Below are 21,263 nucleotides of genomic sequence, written 5' to 3' on the forward strand. Positions count from 1 at the left end.
TTCAGAAAGTAAAAGTAGGAAGGCTTCTATGTTACATGTTTGATGGGCAAGACTGTGGTTAGTGTTGTTCTGCTTTTATGTCCTGCACAAGCAGAATGGGAAAAGAAAGGGCAGCTTCAATGGGTCGGGCGAAGTGTCCATCAAGTCCGCTCACCCCCAATCTGAAGAAGTGTGCATGCACACGAAAGCTCATACCAATGACAAACTATTGGAAGGTGCTATTGGAAGGATTTTTTTTATTTTGTTCCCTCTTGGTGTGGCAGCATTGCAGGATGGCAAGGCTCCACTGGGGCCCTGGAAGGGGGAACTGGAACTGCCTTGCCCTTCCTGATGGAGTTATCCCCCCCCCTCCACTATCAGGAACTGGATCCTAGCCTGCACCCTGCTTTGGTGATTGGGGATGCAGGCTGGGACTTGGGCTGTGCCAGGGGGCAGAGCGAACAGGGCAGGAAGGCTTCCCTCGGTTCCACCCACTTGCCCATTTAAGCATCTCACACCTGGGGTTCCTTCATTGGGTTTCCCCACCCGCCTAACCTCAGTTTAAGCTGATAGCCAAGGACTTTGCTGTGGCTACAGTGGTCACCGTCCTTTAAAGGGCCGGATTAGCCCACCGGGCTAATTGGTTCTGACCCGGTGGATTTGCCTACCTCATAGCAATTGTCACAACTGGTTGGGCATTGGGCCAATCCTTTGTCTTGGATGGAGGGGAGGTTGTAGTCTCCGCCTGCACCTCAAAACGCTGGGGTATCCCATTAAAGGGATCTGGGGTGAGTGGCCATGTTTGCGTGCCCAGGCAGGGCTAGGGCTGAAGGTACTCCCCCAGACAACAGTCCCTTGGGGGTCACCTTATCTGATGTAAGTCTTAGGAACCCCCACCTGGACTGACCACGTGTCACTTCCGGCAGACGGGCCAGAAGTATTTCGATTGCCCCATGCCCAAGCCAAACCTCTTTCATCTGTATTCAATAAAGTTGTGGCCTGTTTTGACCCAAAACCAGTCTTATAGGTCTCTTAGGTATATGGGTTTGGGTATGGGGAGCATCATGCTTGGACCTGCAAGTTCAGCGTTCTCTTTCAGGTCAATTCTGTGTCCAGGGCAGCGAAGAGCAGGGGGTCACAGGGGGGTGGCACTGGGGTTTTTTGCCTCTAGTGCAGCAGAACATCCCGCACTGGACATGAGTTGTACAATTATAACACCCCATAAGCAAATCACAAGAACCTGCAGTATGAATGTTTATTTATTTATTTTACAAAAAATATGTACTGTATTGTTGATTGTAAGAAAATCCAAGTGGTTTTCCAAAATATAAAACAGAACATTTAAGTTATTGATAAAACCTAGTTAAAAACAACTTTCCCAAACTCCCTTCTCAAACCTTATTTTAAACTGCTACTTTGCCTCAGTGTCAACTCCTGTTCTCTGCCCAAACCTCTGCCATGTTTTGCAATTCCCACTTTTAAAAAAATAAGCACCCTAGTCATAGGGAATAATGTCCCGAGGGGAACTTTGAGTATCTTGAAAGAAAGTGCAGAAGGAGAAAAAGGTACTATACTGAAGTGTTGGTGTCAGTTGCCAACTTTATTATTTTAAGTTTGAGGGACAGAGAAACTGAAAAGAAAATTGGTTTGCCAAGTGATGGCAATATGACGTTCATGAATATGAACGGTTACAGGTAGGTAGCCGTGTTGGTCTGGGTTGAAGTAAAATAAAAAAATTCCTTCAGTAGCACCTTAAAGACCAACTAACTTAGTTGGTCTTTAAGGTGCTACTGAAGGAATTTTTTTATGAATATGAACAGCACTCTCTTTCTTTTTTAAGGAAGTTTGTTCACATTTGCCTTCCCTTCAAATGATGATAAATGTTAGGTTCAAAATAAACATAAAGGTAAAGGGACCCCTGACCATTAGGTCCAGTTGTGACCGACTCTGGGGTTGCGGCGCTCATCTTGCGTTATTGGCCGAGGGAGCCGGCGTACAGCTTCCAGGTCATGTGGCCAGCATGACAAAGCCGTTTCTGGTGAACCAGAGCAGCACATGGAAACACTGTTTACACCCCCGCTGTAGCGGTACCTATTTATCTACTTGCACTTTGATGTGCTTTCGAACTGCTAGGTTGGCAGGAGGAGCTGGGACTGAGCAACGGAAGCTCACCCCGTCGCGGGGATTCGAACCGCCGACCTGATCGGCAAGCCCTAGGCTCTGTGGTTTAACCCACAGCGCCACCCAAGGCCAAATTCCCATGGAGACTGCACCTTCCCACAAGGAATTCTCACTTGTTATATTGATCACAGGTAATTTGCCAGAAAGCTCACCCCACTCCCACAGTTTCCAATAAGCATTACAATAAGTCACACTTGTCTATGAAAAGTAGTTCTCTGAATCTTGCTGCAAATGGACTATCCAAGTTACAGATAAATTATTGAGAATTCAAATCCAGTAGATTGGCCACATCTTTTAAAACACTGTTAAAAGGAAAGCATCTAAACTACCTGTAGCATACTTTTATTGTTCTTTTTTGGGGGGCGGGAGATGAAGCCAGTTGGTACACAAATAGTTTAATGTCAACTAGAGTTACAACAGTGTTAGCTAAAACACAATATATTATGTAAAGAAACTTAACAACAGTTACATTGGTCACTATGGAATTGCTGTGCACGATTTTCTTGCTGCGTGGCAGCTGAAGATCTCTTCTGATTGTCTTCTATGCATCCAGATAATTGCAGTGCCCAGACCCAGGAGGATAAGGGTTTTCAAGGTGAAAAGCACAAAAATTGGGTATCTGTATCAAAGAAACAGAATTATTATTATTATTATATCCTGCCCATCTGATGGGGAAAGTTCTGCTACTCATCACTTGGGTGTCCGAGCCATGATGCCTCTGCCAGCCCCTGAGATGGGTTGCCAAGTGTTACTGCTGACAGACACAGCATGCCAATAGCAGACAGCAGGCCTTGCTGGCCTTACCTTTGGTAAGGGCACCATACAGGGTCTGCCAGCCAATGCACATAGCACTCCATCTCACAGCTCATTTTTCCATTGGGCAATGAATTTTTAAAGAGATCCTGGACTCAGCTACACAGCTGCAAATAAAATGTTTTCATGTGTTGCAATTTGCCATATGCAAATGTGACACTAGGTGGCGAGAGCAAGCTATGCAAAATTCAATGTATTTTTCAAAATGTTGTTTTTTAAAAAACATTTTCACAGCGGTTTTTTAATATGTATGTAGATTAAACCCCTGTTCCCATTGCATTTGACATCTCAACCACAGGAGGGTAGTTCCAGAGATATTGCCGGGAGGTGGGTTGTACTTGCAGGGCGAAAAGCTTTTAGAGGTTGCTGAGCCCACAGATCAATAATCTCACGTGTTTACACAGAGGGAATCTTAAGACTTACCTGTTGTCAGTAGTGTTTAGAGAGGGATCAAGGTCTGGTTGCCTGCTAATTGCTGTTGTTCCTTCTGGATCTGAGGAGGGGACTAGAGAGAGAGCAAGAAATGGACAGTTGTGGAGGAGACACTGAAGAGACTGAGAACTTCAGAAAATGAGAAGAGAGAGCTGGCGAATAAGTTCATGCTCCCAAATGCATGAGGGCAGCTTCAGTAAACAAGCTGTGATCTGCTTTTAAGAAATTTGCCAAAGAAGTTTATCCAGCCCACGGCAGGGCATTGGCCAGGCCCATCTGGATCCACCCAGACCTGTTGGTCCTGATGACACTCAGCTCTCCTGCTGCCCTCCAAACAGCCCCACAACACCTAGGAACATGGGAGAGGTGGTGGAAGCAGCATCTGCTGCCTGTCTCTGGAGTCATCCCTGTGACCAGCATCCCTGTGGGCTTGTTCTGTGGTGTTTGGAACGGTATGTTTGTGTTTCTTGGCTGCTCATGGCCTCTGCTCTGCTTCTGGCTATGTGTATCTTGTAGGGTATATTCAATAACACGCCCTTTGGCATATCCCCATGTATGCTGCGGCGGCTGTGTGAGTGTTTGTGTACTGGAAGAAGCAAAGATCACCAGTGTCGAAGCAATGATTCTTCAACATCAACTTCGTTGGACTGGTCATGTTGTGCAGATGCCTGATGATCGTCTTCCAGAGCAACTACTGTACTCTATTCCGAACTTTAAAATGGAAAGCGTAATGCTGGTGGTCAACAAAAGAGGTTTAAAGACTCAGGGCAAATCTAAAAAAAATGTAGTACAGTCAACCCTTGGTTTAAGTACGCTTCGGTTTGAGTACTTTCAGTTTAAGTTCTCCGCGGACCTGTCTAGAATGGATTAATCACTTTCCATTAATTTCAATGGGAAAGTTCACTTCAGGTTACGTACGCTTCAATGTAAGTACTCCGCAGACCCGTCTGGAACGGATTAATCCACTTTCCATTACTTTCAATGGGAAAGTTCACTTCAGGTTAAGTACGCTTCAGGTTAAGTACAGACTTCCGGAACCAATTGTGTACTTAAACCGAGGTACCACTGTATAAACACCAACAACTGGGAAACTGGCCTGCGAGCGCTCCAGTTGGGGAACAGCCTCTACCAAAGGTGTCATGGGCTTTGAAGACACTCAAACGCAGGACAAAAGGGAGAAATGTGCTAAGAGGAAACCCTCACCGTGATTGACTCCTGCCCGGAAACCTATGTCCCCACTGTGGAAGGACGTGTGGATCCAGAATTGGCCTCCACAGCCACTTGCGGACTCACTGTTAAAACCGTTTTTATGGAAGACAATCTTACTTGGCTATGAGTGATCGCCAAAGAAGAGAGTTTGGGGTGTGCGATGTGGATGTGCTGTGAGGTATGGGGTGTTCTGGGTATGTTCAACCCACACTTGTTGTAAAGAAAGTACACAGCTGAACCAATATTGTCGAACAAAAACAAGAAGGTGCGGACATATTTGTGAGAGGCTAGTGATGAAGCACACCTCAGGAGAAACAAAATGTTTGCTGCAGTGCGACAGAGATTTTATGAGGTTTGTTGGGATCACACAGTTGAGTTTGGTTTTGTGTTTTAAATGTATTTGTTTTGAACTTGCCAATTGCCTCAATCCATGGCAAGCAGGGCCAGTCCAGGGTGTCTTGCCACTTGAGGCAAAAGGCCTCATTGCCTCCCCCCCTCCAACCACCACTCTTCCCAGATCTGGGCCCCTGCTGTGATTCCTTAGCTGCACCACCCATCCCAGGTGTGGTGAGCACGCTGTGGCAGCAACGTGGCCATAGAGTGGACAGAGAGGGTACAATAGCAGTGGAGGCAGTGAGTTCCTTAGGCACTTGAGGTACTGGCCTCACCTTGCCTCATAGGCAGGCTGGCCATGTACAAAACCCCACAGTTTGGTTCAGAGGCACCCTTAGAACATGCCAGTGACATGAAACAACTTCTTGGGCAGGTAATTCCAGTGGGAGATCTGTTTCCCTGCCTGCAAGCACAACATTTCCTCTCAAGGCGACACTTTTGCTTGGGATGGGACAAATCCTTAGCTTGGCATTGGTTTCCTCATGTGCTGACATGGGGCTACTGCAAAGTCAACCTGGGGATCTGCTGTATTGCAGGCATGTCCTTTGGGATCTTGAACTCTATCCCAGTCTGTTCAGGCAAGGCAACCATGCTGGCAGGGGAATCTGTGGCAGGAGACAATTCTGCAAACACAGGTTTCCCTAATGTCAATTTTACATCTGCATCATGAAGCAACAAAAAGCAAGCCTTGTTTCATTTACTATTATTTATTATTATTTACCTGTGGGTGGCGCTGTGGGTTAAACCACAGAGCCTAGGGCTTGCCAATCAGAAGGTCGGCGATTCGAATCCCTGTGACAGGGTGAGCTCCCATTGCTTGGTCCCAGCTCCTGCCAACCTAGCAGTTCGAAAGCACGTCAAAGTGCAAGTAGATAAATAGGTACCACTCCGGCGGGAAGGTAAACGGCATTTCTGTGTGCTGCTCTGGTTCGTCAGAAGTGGCTTTGTCATGCTGGCCACGTGACCTGGAAGCTGTATGGTGGCTCCCTCAGCCAATAACGCGAGATGAGTGCTGCAACCCCAGAGTCGGTCACGACTGGACCTAATGGCCAGGGGTCCCTTTACCTTTACCTTGCAAGCCTTTGCACACTTACCTGCGAGTAAGCCCCTTTTGGGTTAATGTGCATAGGGTCCTGCTTATTCCCTCTCTGATGTTTTCTTCCCCTTTTAGCTGTATTTGGCTTTCGATTTCCCTGTAGAGCTTGGAAATGGGACTCACCTGGAAGAACAGTAATATGTATACGGAATCCAGGATCAGAGCCTCTTTTCTCTATGCCACACCAGTAAACCCCAGCATCTTGCTGTGTGAGGTTCTCCATTCGGACTGTGAATTCCAAACCAGCATGATTGTCCTTGATAGACATTGTGCCAGCTTTCACTTCTTCCTCAGATCCTGTAGTCTGAACAACTATACTACATCTCTTCCATGAGCTTCCTTTGCACCAATATTTTTTATATCTCTGATACCAATATTCATATTTGCACATCACAGAGAGTGACCTGCCTAGAAATCCACCCAGTGCTTCAGGACCAGTCAGAGCAGACATGCAACCTGGAAAACAGAATGAACCTGGAATGAGGCACTAGCTCTCCAACTAGTATCCCTCTCGTATCGCAGAAAAGTATAAAATTACACAACCCCGACGTGTCCGGATGAGAACTGTGGCCTTGGCAATAAGGATGCATGGGTAGAGATTTCTTTATGGCTGTTTGTGTGACCAACACGCAGAGAAGAAAAGAGACACTCTTAATAACGCTGTTGCTGAACCAGTTCTGCATGGAGTGGCACACCTTCTGAAGGATACTTTTGGGAGTACTCAATTGAATCCATTCCTGTCCCTGTAAGTCAGGACTGCCATCAGCAGGCACCCCAGACATTCATTGAAAAAGCGTTTTAATTATTATTATTATTTTTAAGTGCGGGACCCAGGTGGCGCTGTGGGTTAAACCACTGAGCCTAGGGCTTGCTGATCAGAAGGTCGGCGGTTCGAATCGCTGTGATGGGGTGAGCTCCCGTTGCTTGGTCCCAGCTCCTGCCAACCTAGCAGTTCGAAAGCACGTCAAAATGCAAGTAGATAAATAGGAACCGCTACAGCGGGGGCGTAAACAGCGTTTCCATGTGCTGCTCTGGTTTGCTAAAAGTGGCTTTGTCATACTGGCCACATGACCTGGAAGCTATACGCCAGCTCCCTCGGCCAATAATGCGAGATGAGCGTGCAACCCCAGAGTCGGTCACGACTAGACCTAATGGTCAGGGGTCCCTTTACCTTTATTTTTTAAGTACAGGCAACCACCAATTTTTGCGTTCCGGGTCATAATAATAATAATAATAATAATAATAATAATAATAATAATAATTTTTTATTTATACCCCGCCCTCCCCAGTCAAAACCAGGCTCAGGGCGGCTAACACCAATAAAATTACAATAAGACATAAAAGAAAAGAAAACAATTAATTAAAATAATTAAAATACAGATTAAAATACAATTTTAAAATTTAAAATGCAGCCTCATTTTAAGTAGTCCATAAAGCCAAACCATGAGGGAGGAAAACACAGGGGTCAGACTGAATCCAACCCAAAGGCCAGGCGGAACAGCTCTGTCTTGCAGGCCCTGCGGAAAGATGACAAATCCCGCAGGGCCCTGGTCTCCTGTGAAAGAGCGTTCCACCAAGTTGGGGCCAATACTGAAAAGGCCCTGGCCCTAACTGAGGCTAATCTAGCCACCTTATGGCTCGGGATCTCCAGAATATTCTTGTTTGTGGAGCTTAAGGTCCTCCGCGGGGCATACCAGGAGAGGCGGTCCATGCACGATGGTAGGGCATGCACCAGCTTGCTCCACCCCATTATGCCCTGTTCCACCACCCATACCGCCCCATTTCCAGCCATTTCTGGGTAACTGTGATTTGGGTCCAATTGTTGCGCATAAATCGATTGTTTCCTGTATACCAGACAGCCATAAAGAAAATTAGAAAGCATAATGTGGAGGCAACAGCTAAGGCATATTAGGCAGATACAGAGATGCTGCTGGTGCAGCTTAATCATTTTGGGGGAAATCCTATAGCTAGATCTGCCGGGATGTGCAGCGTAGGATTCAATGGAATCCAGTCCTGGCACAGTCACCAGCTACCCCCTGCACCTGGCACAGCCAAGCCAGGTGCACTTAAAGCTGGAGCAAGCCCTGAAAGTTGGGCATGGAAGGTGACTTTGTGCTCAGCGCTCTGGGGAAAAGCACTCTGGATTTCCTGCTGCAGGACTGACAGTTCTGGCAGGGATATGGGTGGTGTGTGTGTGTGTGTGTGTGTGTGTGTGTGTGTGTGTGTGTGTGTCTGACTGTGACTGTCCAAAGTGAGAAAAGGTGGCAAAGCACATCTGTATGAAATGGCCGCTGAACACCCAGGGACACAAACAGCAACCATCTGGGGTTGAGAAACAAAGCACCAACGCTGTAGCACACTTTAGGGTCAGAGGGCCATTGGGGAAGTGACAGCTGTTTGCATCTGTGCAAGCATGGACCCTAATAAAAAGTGAATAAGGGAATAAGTTAAAAGTCAATAAGGTGCCTAATCCATCTCTCAACTGAGAAGTTTAAATATTTGAATATTTGCTCTTAAGTTCTCATAGATTGGGCAAACCAGTAAGCAGTGGGGCAAATCTTCAGGCACATTACACATTACTTCCACAAACTCTCTTCCTAAGGAATCTGCCAACAGCATCCTTCAACTATGGCAGCGTGCATAGACTGGAGCTGCAGGGAAGCTATGCCTTCCCCTGCCTCTGATCCAACCTTTTATTGCCATACACAGCTCACGTCCCTTTGTGGAGTCTTGCTTCACAACGACCACCTTTCTCTGTTCCTTACCTGGAAGCAGTCCCCAGATCAGGAGCGTCAAAGTCCTCCAGAGCCTCATAGTCCTGCTGTCTTCTCTGTTCAAGCTAGAGGGAGCTGGAGAGTAGCCAAGGAAGCTCGCGGTGGAGGAAGAGGGGCACCACAATGTGTTGGAATCCAACTGCTTTAATCTCTGGCTGAATGAAGCGGATCATGAAGCAGAGCTTCAAAAAGTGGAAATGGGAAGGCTTCTTTGTTGTATGTTTGATGCGCAAGACTGTGGTTAGTGTAGTTCTGCTTTTATGGCATGCGCAGGCGGAATGGGAAAAGCAAGAGCAGCTTCGATGGACCGGGCCAAGTGTCCCTCAAGCTCTCTTTCCAAGAGTGGCCAATCAGATGCCTCTGGAAAGTTCACAAGTACGCATGTTTCTAATAATACCAGATGCTCCGCCTGGTTAGATGGTACTGGATCAGGCCAAGGGTTTCCAGGAGCAGGCAGCTAGATGCCTCTTGAAAGTTCACAAGGAGGAATGAAAGTTATATTCATTGTTCAGCGTCAGGTACACAATGGTTAGTAGGTATTGAAGAGGCTTATCCTACATTAAAATATCTGATCCTTTAAACAAAAATCTGTTCCAGTCTGATCACCTTGAATTGCCCTTTGAATTATAGGAGGAAGTAGGACTGTGACAGTTTCTACAGAATATTACAACATGTTGTGAGCCCCAACGGAGTGTCAGAATCTGGGGGTCGAAAGGCCAGCTGGCTCAGCCCCAGCTGGAGTGTCTCCCTCTCAGCCTTCTCGCTGCAGAGATCCATCGACCTCTGCTCTAACGTGATCAGTGACTCAAGCTTGCAGACTTGAGCACACTTTACTTAGCAGTGTAAACTGCACAACAGAAGAGGCCTGAGGCTATAGATACATACTAAACTACAGATATATTATACATAAATCAGGACAAAGAAACATGTCGTCTCTCCTTGCTGTCTTCTCGGAGAGTCAAAGCAAAAGCAACACAGTGGAAGTTCCGCTCACGCCAGCAAACTGTGCTGGAATGTAAACAGACATGTGACACATAACAATCCCATGTCTGCAGCAAAGGGTGGAATGGAATTCCAACATGGAGGACTGAAACGTTCCTGTTTCCAACTAAAGGAAGGCTCTGTTAGCTCATTCCATGCTCTTACTGTCTGAAAGTTCTTCCTGGTTCCTGGTGTTTAGTCAGAATCTTCTTTTCTGTAGCATGAAGCCATTGGTTTGAGTCCTATGAGTCCTATCCTTCGGAGCAGGAGAAAACAAGCTTGCTCCATCTTCCATGTGACAGCCCTAAAGATAAGATGGCTATCATATCTCCTCTCAGTCTCCAGACCCTTGATCATTTTGGTTGCCCTCCTCTGCACCCATTCCAGCTTATCAATATCCTTCTTAAATTTGTGGCATCCAGAACTGAACACAGTACTCTAGGGGTGGATTGGATGTGCCATTGGTCCAATCCCAGTAGGGCTTTACTTTTGTTCATGTGCCCTCATGACAACCTCACATATTCTTTCCAACTATGAGGGGTTTTTCTGAACTCCCCTCTTGTTTGTCTTCTCCAGGGTTGTGATGACAGCTGAGGAAATGTACCTCCTCCTTTTTGCCAGCACAACTGAAGACAATCCCTGCGGTGGGCTCACCACCCGATCTGATCGAGGCGCATTGCCCCACTGGGAATAAGTGCAAATGTGCATAGAAGGACTGTAATCATCACCACAGTTTATATATGTAGCAATAGCAGTTTTTTATATATGCATGGGGGGATGTGGCCACAGCAGTGGAAGACTAGGAGGAGGAGTCGAGCATCTAGCAGTGGCAGCGAAGAGTAGGGGGGTCACAGGGGTTGGCACTGGGTTTTTAGCCTCACTGCAAAAACATCCCGCACTGGACATGAACTGTACAATAATAAACACCCCATAAGCAAATCACAAGAACTTGCAGGATGAATGTTTATTTACTTATTTTACAAATATACATATATGTTTGATTGTGAGAAAACCTAAGTGGTTTTTGAAAATATAAAATAAAACATTAAAATTATCAAGAAAACCCAGTTAAAAATAGCCTTACTATACTCCCTTCTCTCTGTACTCAAACCTTGTTTTAAACTGCCACTTTCCCTCAGTGTCTTCCCATTCACCCTACCCAAACCTCTGCCATTACTTATAATTGCCACTCTCTCCCTCTCAGTATGCCTCCATCCCTGCTTTGCTCAAACTTATGCCATTGATTTAAAGCAGGCACCCCCAAACTTGGCCCTCCAGCTGTTTTGGGGCTACAATTCTTGACCACTGGACCTGTTAGATAGGGATGATGGGAGTTGTAGTCCCAAAACATCTGGAGGGCCGAGTTTGGGGATGCCTGATTTAAAGCATAATTTTTCATCTCTGTGTCTCTCCCTTCTCATTCCCATTCCATGGCCACTGTTGTGTAACCTGCCTTCATTTTGCTCTCTTCCTCCACCCTGATTTCGTGAAAATCCGGGATTGTGATATAGTATTACAAATCCTCCAATGGGGCTGCATGATAACATTCTTACATTTTTATTATATAGAGAGACTACTAGAATATAAATGACACCAGCACGCACACTCAAACAAACACATGTAATAAAATTTCCAAGTGAAACTGATAAAATGCAAATGAATGTCAGCAAAAGGGGGGGGGGAATCAAGACTGTGACTGATCACTGTTTCAGAGTAGACAAATGCACAGTGACTTTGAGGCTGGACGACTTCTTTGGATCCTGGTACTTGAAGATGCAGAAGTTGAGGACACAGCAGAGTGACAACGGAACCAGCTGAGAAAAATGCCTTCTTGCATAGTTTGTTTCCTCTTTTCTTGTTGGGTTGAGTCATTGTCCAGATAGGAAGTTGTGATGGTTCTCACAGGGGTCCTTCTGACGTCACCTCTTCGGAGGGCTATGTCTTCTTGTTGCGCATCCAGATAATTGCAAGGACTGTACCCAGGAAGATGGGGGCTTTCAAGGCAATTGAAACCAGGAAGGACATGTACAGCAGGTATCTGCATTGGAGTAACAGAATAATATCCTCACTGGAGTAGATCACAAAGCAATACCCCCACCATTCTCTAACAAGATGCTTGATGGCTCTGAATAGCATACGCTAAGATCCCAGAAGCTACAAAGCATAGCTTACAGAGTTGGGGGCTTATTGTGGGAACTCTGCCCCTTACTTTATGCCTTCAAGATCCACACAAAGTAAGGATTGATGATCAGTGTGGTGGAGAGCCAGTGTGGTGTTAAGAGCAGAGTTAAGAGCAGTAGACTCATAATCTGGTGAACCAGGTTTGCTTCCCTGGTCCTACACATGCAGCTGCTGGGTGACCTTGAGCTAGTCACACTTCTCTGAAGTCTCTCAGCCCCACCCACCTCACAGGGTGTCTGTTGTGGGGGAGGAGGGGAAAGGAGATTGTTAGCCGCTTTGAGACTCCTTCGGTTAGTGATAAAGCGGAATATCAAATCCAAACTCTTCTTCATCATCATCATTAACAATAAAAAGGTATTTGTACAGAATGACAATAAGGAGACTGACTGCTGACTGGCCACCGCTAATCTCCCTTGACCTACAGAACCCAAATAATCTATAGGAGCCTCCTGGAGGCTAAGAAATTCCTCCTTCCTGTACCTCATCTCATTTTACAAATTTTATTATTTCCTGAAAAACCCTTTTTAGCTAGTCCAAAATAGAGAGACCCTTCTCTTGGAGAAGATGCTCTGGGGCTATTTCAGGGTCCTGACTACTCAGGAAAACAAAAACAGGCATGGCTTGTAGGGAAGGAAATAAGGAGAGGGGGAGGCAAGGGAGGACTCTAAATAAAGCCTAAGTAGAGCATCACTGTGGGTAGAGCATCATGAAGTAGAATGGTATGGAATTTTTTGTTTTTATTGAGAGTTTTCAACATAAAATACAACAAAAACCAAACTAACCCAAAGAAGATAAATAGGAAAGAAGCAAGAATATGCCAAAGGAATGAAAACATTAGCAGGATGATATAAACCTGTGTAGTAAGAAATAATCAAATAGGAAGATAAGAGAAATTTAGTCAACAGATTCAAATTGGATATGCAGTAACAAAAAGATACACATTAAGTAACCGCAGAGGGAAGGGGAGGGGAGGGAAATGTAAATTGAATTTGTAAGAATTTTGTTTCTCATCTTAAAATGTTGGCAAATTGTGAAAATGAAAAATATTTTTTTTAAAAAAGTAAAGGAAGAAAAAAAAGAGAGGAAGAGAGAAAGAAGAGAGAAAGAAGAGAAAATAAACACAAGGCCCTCTATCACAATTATATCTTAATCCATATTCCACACACAGAAGAGTGAACCCTCCCATCTCTCACCTGGGAGCTTCCCCCTCTCCCCCCAGCCTCCCACCCTGGGAGATCCCCTCTGTTCTGCCCTTCATCTCCCACCCATCACCTTCCTGTGTGCATCTTCATTAATCCAAGACAGGAGACTTCAAAAAGCAATGCATAAATATAGATTGAATTAACAGGGAGAAAACAAATATTAAAGATCATTAGAAAAGCAAGATAAGAAGAGAAATAACAGAGAAGAAAAAGGTCTTCTGATTTTCTCTCTGCCTATTATGTATATAACAGTTATCCAAAATATTTAAAAACATGCGCTCTAAGTTCCTGGGATATCTTAAGCTGCATGAATTAATTATCATGTCATAGTATAGATTACCAGGCAGTGGAGCATCTACAGCCACACAGATTTATTTTTCAGCTAGGTGCTATTTTGCTGAAAAGGACTGAACTCTGAATTTCTCAGGAAATGCAAGAAGGAATAACGACCTAATTAACCTGGTTTATTAGTAACATGTGAGGTATACCTGATTTGAATGAGTAGGTTGAATAAATATTGTAAGTCCATTTAGTTAATTATAAGTTGAACAATTCACCCTAATCTTAGGTTTCTCTTAGGTGTCTCCCATCTACCTGAAGAGACTCAGTAAAAACTACATGAAGGTGGGAAAGATTTCAGATAGGAAAATGTTTTGTCTTTCTTTGGATATGTCAGTTTATTTTGTGTGTGTTACACTAAATTAACTATTTTAAGATTTGCCACCTTGTACCGATTTGTGGGACACAGGTGGCGCTGTGGGTTAAACCACAGAGCCTAGGGCTTGCTGATCAGAAGGTCGGCGGTTCGAATCCCTGCAATGGGGTGAGCTCCCGTTGCTCGGTCCCAGCTCCTGCCCACCTAACAGTTCGAAAGAACATCAAAGTGCAAGTAGATAAATAGGTACTGCTCTGGCGGGAAAGTAAACGGCGTTTCCGTGCGCTGCTCTAGTTCGCCAGAAGCAGCTTTGCCATGCTGGCCACATGATCCGGAAGCTGTCTGCGGACAAACGCCGGCTCCCTCGGCCTATAGAGCGAGATGAGCGCCGCAACCCCAGAGTCGGACACGACTGGACCTGATGGTCAGGGGCCCCTTTACCTTTACCTTTACTGATTTGTTAGCAGGGCTCCACCACGTGTCAGCAATCTCCTGCTACAATTTTTTTTGTAGCAGGAGATTGCAGACATTCAATTGCAGCCTTTAAATTGGATATCTTTCACCCTGTCCGCATCTGTATTGGGTTTGCTTTGTTACATATAGAATTGTTCTTTATTGTTTTTATTGCTGTTGTTTTTACTGTGAAATTGCTATTAGATATTTTTTGGGAAGAGGTTCATAAATGGAATCTCATTCACGATTAAAGAAATTCTTCTGTTCCTCTGGGAAGCAGAATATATAGACAAGTCAGAAGGAAATTCTTCTGTTCCTCTGGGAAGCAGAACAATAGACAAGTCAGTGTGGCTCAAACCAGGACCTGCTGTGAAGGAAGTTCACGCACCTGATAGAACTGATATCCTTGTGAAAGGCATCTTCTGGTCCTCTGGTAGTTTCTAATACAGAAAGAAGAATGGAAGATAAAGGTGTGAAATTGGGATGCTCCACAGTAAATCTATGAGTGACATAAACTTGACCTCAGCCTGAATAGATTAATCTTGGCGTCACTCAAATGGTAATCAATGGACCAAGTTTCCCTCTACATTCAGTCTTTCCAGATCAATCCATTCTCCAATCTCTATCTTGCATGGCCTACAGTTCATACAGGAGTGGCGAACACATATAGGATTTGATTGAAGCCAACATGACTCCTAGGGCTGCGGGTGGCGCTGTGGTCTAAACCACAGAGCCTAGGGCTTGCCGATCAGAAGGTCGGTGGTTTGAATCCCTGTGATGGGGTGAGCTCCCGTTGCTTGGTCCCAGCTCCTGCCCACCTAGCAGTTCTGGCGGGAAGGTAAACGGCGTTTCCATGTGCTGCTCTGGTTCACCAGAAGTGGCTTAGTCATGCTGGCCACATGACCCGGAAGGTGTACACCAGCTCCCTCGGCCTATAGAGAGAGATGAGCGCTGCAACCCCAGAGTCGTCCGTGACTGGACCTTTACCTTTACCTTAACATGACTCCTAGCATGGGCGTACCCAATATCAAAACTAGGGGGGGCAAGGGGAGGGGCCAAGGCACGGAAGGGGAGGGGCCACAAAGTGGGCGGGAACGGCGAACTCGCGCTCCGCCGGGCTGTGCCCCTCCCTAGAAGCAGGGCTGGTGGGCGGAGGCGGAGCCCAGCCCAGCGGAGTGCGAGTTCAGCGTTCCCGCCCGCCGCGCCGCGCTCTCTGGTTCCCCGCCGCGCTTGGCCTTGCCAGAGGGCGCGACGGGGAGCTGGAGGGAGGGCGCAGCGCGGCGGGCGGGAACGGCGAACTCGCGCTCCGCCGGGCTGTGCCCCTCCCTAGCAGCAGGGCTGGTGGGCGGAGGCGGAGCCCAGCCCAGCGGAGCGCGAGTTCGGCGTTCCCGCCCACCGCGCCGCGCTCCCTGGTTCCCCGCCGCGCTTGGCCTTGCCTGAGGGCGCGCCGGGGAGCTGGAGGGAGGGTGCGGCGCGGTGCGGCGGGAATGGCGAACTCGCGCTCCGCCGGGCTGTGCTCCGCCTCTGCCCACCAGCCCTGCTTCTAGAGTAGGGCAGCTGCCCTAACTTGCTGCATGGTGGGTACGCCCTTGACTCCTAGTTAAGGAAGCTGTAGACAAGGAACATGTGTTTGATCTGGTGAAAAACAATATAAGGAAGGTATTAACTGGAAAGAAGAGAGCTTTAATGGGATGAAGATAGGATACCCCATGGGCCACTCATATTTTCCCCAGAAATTGTGAGCATGAAAGCATAAACAAGAAGAAGCTACAAAGGAAATTGGATGGAGGTATGGGAAGAAACTCTTCGTAACACTTTCATTTTTAACTTCAAAAGAAGCCTTGAGACTTTCATTTTTTTAAAAAAATGGTGTAAGGAGAAACACAGAATCTTGAAATCTTGTGACCTGCTTTGATGGTGACATTTGGCTTAATGCAACTTTAGCCAAAGCTTAATATTTCCATATGTTCTGATGTTGCATTAAAAGGTTGGATCCCTTGGACAACCCTAATGCTCCCATCATACATGGGTCCCCTGATGTTGTTGGACAATGACCTGCATAATCTCCAGCCAGGTCAGGGATTGGAGCATTGTAGTCCATCCATCTCTGGAGACTGAAAACCAAGGAAGGCTGCTGAAGAACAATCAAACAAATTGGATAATAGGGCTGGAGAAGGCTGTCCTACAGCAATTAGTCCAACGGGGGAAAGCAGTCCTCTCCTTCCTCTATTCTCGCCATCCCTCCAGCTGTGATTCAACTTCCTGGGCTAAAATCAGAGCAGGGGGACTCATTAACCTACCTGTCACATTAACTGGAACCATCAGATCCAAACCTCCCTGCACAATCACGCCACATTTGTACATGCCGGTATCACTGCTGGTCAGCTCATCAATTGTCACGGTGAATTGGTTTAATGAATGGTTGTCTCTGATGGAGACTCTGCCTTTCCTCACTGGCTCTTCTGAACCTGAAGTCTCGACAATTTTGTCACATGATGTTTTGCTCATTTCTTTGCACCAGTATTTCGGGTTTCCCTTATACCATTCATCGTATTTGCATTCCACAGACACCAGTCCTCCCAGGATTGCACGCATCTTGAGGACGGTCAAGTCAGAGAAACATCCTGAAGAACAAAAAGAAGCAGGCTAGGTTACAATCTTTCTTCTCCCCAGCAACAGTGTGTGTGTGTGTGTGTGTGTGTGTGTGTGTGTGTGTAAATTCCAAAGCTGGTCGGGGTGGGGGGCCCCAGTGCAGAGGCTTCATCATCACCCCTCCTTTTTCCTATATTCCATTGTTTTCGTCTCATACACCCTGAATTCTGACATAGTCACATTTATTTGGCAGAACAATAGCCCCCCACCAAAGGTCTGTGCACAGGGCCCCACAGACCATAAAGCTGCCACTATTCATTAAGATTAGTTAAAGGAGTTAAAGGTAAAGGGACCCCTGACCATTAGGTCCAGTTGCGGATGACGCTGGGGTTGCAGCACTCATCTCGCGTTATTGGCCGAGGTGTGCAGCTTCCGGGTCATGTGGCCAGCATGACAAAGCCGCTTCTGGCGAACCAGAGCAGCACACAGAAATGCCCTTTACCTTCCCACCGGAGTGGTACCTATTTATCTACTTGCACTTTGACGTGCTTTCGAACTGCTAGGTGGGCAGGAGCTGGGACCGAACAACGGGAGCTCACCCCATTGTGTGGATTCGAACTGCCAACCTTCTGATCGGCAAGTCCTAGGCGCTGTGGTTTAACCCACAGTGTCACCCGCATGGCTTAATTGTGACTGTTCAAGCTTTTGTCATCCTCTCTGCACCCACCCCTTTCCCGCTTCTAATATGACACTAGAGTCTACAGCAAGGGTCAGCAAACTTTTTCAGCAGGGGGCTGGTCCACTGTCCCTCAGACCTTGGGGGGGCAGACTAAATGGGGGGTGGATGAATAAATGAACAAGCCCCAGTGGCTGCTTACCTGTGTCTTGCAAGCGGCAGGGGCTGGTGGAGGTGGGACGATGAGCAGCGCACGAAAGGGCTCTGGAGAGGGGCTGGCAGCAACAAACCCTGAATTCAGCCTGCTTACAATGGCGGTCGCTCTAACAAAGCCCCGCCCCCTTGCTCTCAGCTCTAGGCAGGGCAGGGAGAAGCTAGGAGGAGGGAGGGAGGAGGCGCCACCATGGTGGGGGGGGGCGGGGATGGCGCAGCCCGAACAATCAGATCCACGCCGAACCACGCAGCAATTCCCAGACCATCCACGGGCCGGATCCAGAAGGCAACTGGGCTGGATCCGGCCCGGGGGGGGGGGGCTTAGTTTGCCGACCCATGGTCTAGTGTTGTCCTGCAATAACAGACAGCGTTCATTATGAAAGCTGTACTGTAATTAGTTGTAGCTAGCAACTCTCATCCACAGGCAAATTAACCTTTGATTAAATTTGGAAGCGGTAAAATAAAAACAACCGTCTTACCTGGCAGGAGGAATACCAGGCCAAGCAAGGACAGCGGCTGCATCGTCTGGTCTAGACAGCTGCTCCCTTCCTACATCTCACTCCTCTTTGGGACACTTAAAAACAATTATCTGCAAATATTGCCTGTCATGGAGGCAAACAATTCTTGCTTCTTCTTTCTTCACATTGCTTCATCACTTCCTTTGGCTTCCTCCCATGGCCTTTTCCCACATTGTTGTTTTTCTATAACCAACATAGTGTAATGACATCCAGGCGGGTGGAGATAGTTCTCTGTCTCAAGACAATTTACGATAGAACATCCTAGCTATGAGAGTGAGGGGGGAGGAGAAAAAAAACATTGCCTCTGCCTAATTGCCTTTACTAGGGCTAGACTGAGCAATTTCCTTAGCCTAGTTTCTAGAAACAGCCCCCAACATAACTAAACTCTTTACTGTGTTCTTTGAATATGCTCCACTTCAGCACAATATTGTTCTCCTTTGTCATCTTTCTCTCTCCGACATGCACATTTTCTTTCTGTCTTGCATTCATCTGTTTACCTTACTTCCTGTGAGTGCCGTTTTAAGAATTATGACAACGCTCTTGCATCATCTGCATTGATACTCACCTTCTCTTCTGCTGTCAGTATAAATACCTTTCCGGGTGCTTCCAGGTGTCTGTTCATTATGGGATCTGTACTCCTGATGCAAGGGATGCAGGTGGCGCTGTGGGTTAAACCACAGAGCCTAGGGCTTGCCGAGCAGAAGGTTGGCGGTTTGAATCCCTGCAACGGGTTGAGCTCCTGTTGTTCGGTCCCTCCTCCTGCCAACCTAGCAGTTTGAAAGCACGTCAAAGTGCAAGTAGATAAATAGGTACCACTACAGCGGGAAGGTAAACGGCATTTCCATGCGCTGCTCTGGTTCGCCAGAACGGCTTTGTCATGCTGGCCACATGACTTGGAAGCTGTATGCCGGCTCCCTCGGCCAATAACATGAGATGAGTGCGCAACCCCAGAGTCGGTCACGACTGGACCTAATGGTCAGGGGTCCCTTTACCCTTTTTACTCCTGATGCAGGCATAAAGCACCCACACAACATTGTTGGCATATAAATGCCAACCATATTATTTCCCTGGCTTTTTACATTCTTGGGGAAATCTGAAAATTTCCTTTATGTTTTAAGCTCTGCCATGGAAGCATCATTGTTAACATTTAGAACGTGACGTCCTCTTCTGTCTTTCCCCAGTGGGGTAGCCATTTTAGGTTATTTGCAGCAAAACCAAGGAAGTTGTCTTGTGACAACTTAAAAAGACTAAGGGTTGTATTCAAAGTAGTCCTAAGGAGATCATTCCATTTGTGCATGTGTTTCTGCTTGCCTGATGGAACCACCTCCCCTTCTCCTCCCACCGTGTGCTGTTCTGGGGGTTCTCTTGAACCTCTGGAGCAGTTTTGGGGAGGCTGTGAGGGAGGAGAGTGGAAGTATGCCCCATTGTGCTAAGGGGCAGTGGCATAGCATGCGTTGCCAGTGCCCAGGCTCTCGTGGTGGGGTGGGTGGGAGGGAAACAGAGCATGTATGTGCATTCAACTACCTAACGGGGTCCACGTCACCCAGAGATAAGAAGAGTTACATAGTTCACATGGAGAAGTAGTTTGCAACGGAGCCCAGCGACGGAAGCGCACAGCTGTATTGAGGCAGCACCAGATGTTGAAAGTTTGCACCCCATACAATTTTGCACCTGGGCCAGCTGCCCCTGTGGCTCCCCCATGCGACACCATTGCTAAGGGGAATCATTGCACTGGTTTCTGCTAGTGCAACGATTTAGCTTAATACTAAATTTTTCTTGGGCTCCTTGATCACTGCAGATGGTGACAGCAGTCAAGAAATTAAAAGACGCCTGCTTCTTGGGAGAAAAGCAATGACAAACCTAGACAGCATCTTAAAAAGCAGAGACATCACCTTGCCGACAAAGGTCCGTATAGTTAAAGCTATGGTTTTCCCAGTAGTGATGTATGGAAGTGAGAACTGGATCATAAAGAAGGCTGATCGCCGAAGAATTGATGCTTTTGAATTATGGTGCTGGAGGAGACTCTTGAGAGTCCCATGGACTGCAAGAAGATCAAACCTATCCATTCTTAAGGAAATCAGCCCTGAGTGCTCCCTGGAAGGACAGATCGTGAAGCTGAGGCTCCAATACTTTGGCCACCTCATGAGAAGAGAAGAATCCTTGGAAAAGACTCTGATGTTGGGAAAGATTGAGGGCACTAGGAGAAGGGGACGACAGAGGACGAGATGGTTGGACAGTGTTCTCGAAGCTACGAACATGAGTTTGACCAAACTACGGGAGGCAGTGCAAGACAGGAGTGCCTGGCGTGCTATGGTCCATGGGGTCACGAAGAGTCGGACACGACTAAACGACTAAACAACAACAACAAACCAATTTACCACAGTGCAAGCTTCTGTGGACTGCAGTTGACCTCACCAGATGCATGAAGATGTAAGTAAATAGACTCATCTGCAAGTATATATGCATATGGGAACTGTAAATAGTGAGGTCAGAAGTAAATAAGATACAGAAAAGTACATATATGATAATCACACAATTCACTGTTAGCTTTTAAGGTGCCACAAGACCCTTTGTTATTCTTCCTCTCTCTCCCCCCCAACCCCCTTTGTATCTGTACTAACCTTTTACCAAATTTCCTATCTCTTTTCTATTCTTTGCAGGGCTTCTTCAGACATGCTGTTCATCCATCAGTCATCCAGATTTGCATGCACAAAGCTTATCTGGTAGTTAGATAATGTTCAGTCTTAACAGACTGTTCTTTCTGATTTATATACAGGGTGGTTATTACACAATAATGAGTGTCCACCCTGAGTTTACATACACCCCTCCCTTTAATCATTTGTTCATCCCACACTTCTCAGTGTCTAGAATTTACCCTTCAGTCCATGTTAGCTTTGATTGCAAACCTATTATAC

At 46.6% G+C, this 21,263-nt stretch overlaps 2 protein-coding genes across 2 annotated transcripts; both read right to left on the reverse strand.

Annotated features, from left to right (window-relative positions):
* Positions 1-2,495: 2,495 nt before the first annotated feature.
* LOC132591653 (CMRF35-like molecule 1) lies at positions 2,496-9,025 on the reverse strand. The gene is given in 5 exon segments (XM_088664347.1): positions 2,496-2,697; positions 2,699-2,779; positions 3,397-3,478; positions 6,227-6,559; positions 8,869-9,025. Coding segments are annotated over 5 exon segments (627 nt in total). The 5' UTR covers positions 8,918-9,025; the 3' UTR covers positions 2,496-2,615.
* A 1,782-nt stretch (positions 9,026-10,807) lies between these two features.
* LOC118081472 (CMRF35-like molecule 5) lies at positions 10,808-18,488 on the reverse strand. Its single transcript, XM_035107955.3, has 4 exons — positions 18,310-18,488; positions 16,650-16,973; positions 14,738-14,789; positions 10,808-11,896 (listed from the first exon to the last, which is right to left on the reverse strand). The coding sequence occupies exons 1-4, from the start codon at positions 18,350-18,352 to the stop codon at positions 11,794-11,796; spliced, it is 522 nt and encodes a 173-aa protein (XP_034963846.3). The 5' UTR covers positions 18,353-18,488; the 3' UTR covers positions 10,808-11,793.
* Positions 18,489-21,263: the final 2,775 nt, after the last annotated feature.

This window comes from Zootoca vivipara, chromosome 2, assembly GCF_965207765.1.
Source record: "Zootoca vivipara chromosome 2, rZooViv2.hap1.1, whole genome shotgun sequence".
Taxonomy (NCBI): Eukaryota; Metazoa; Chordata; class Lepidosauria; order Squamata; family Lacertidae; genus Zootoca; species Zootoca vivipara.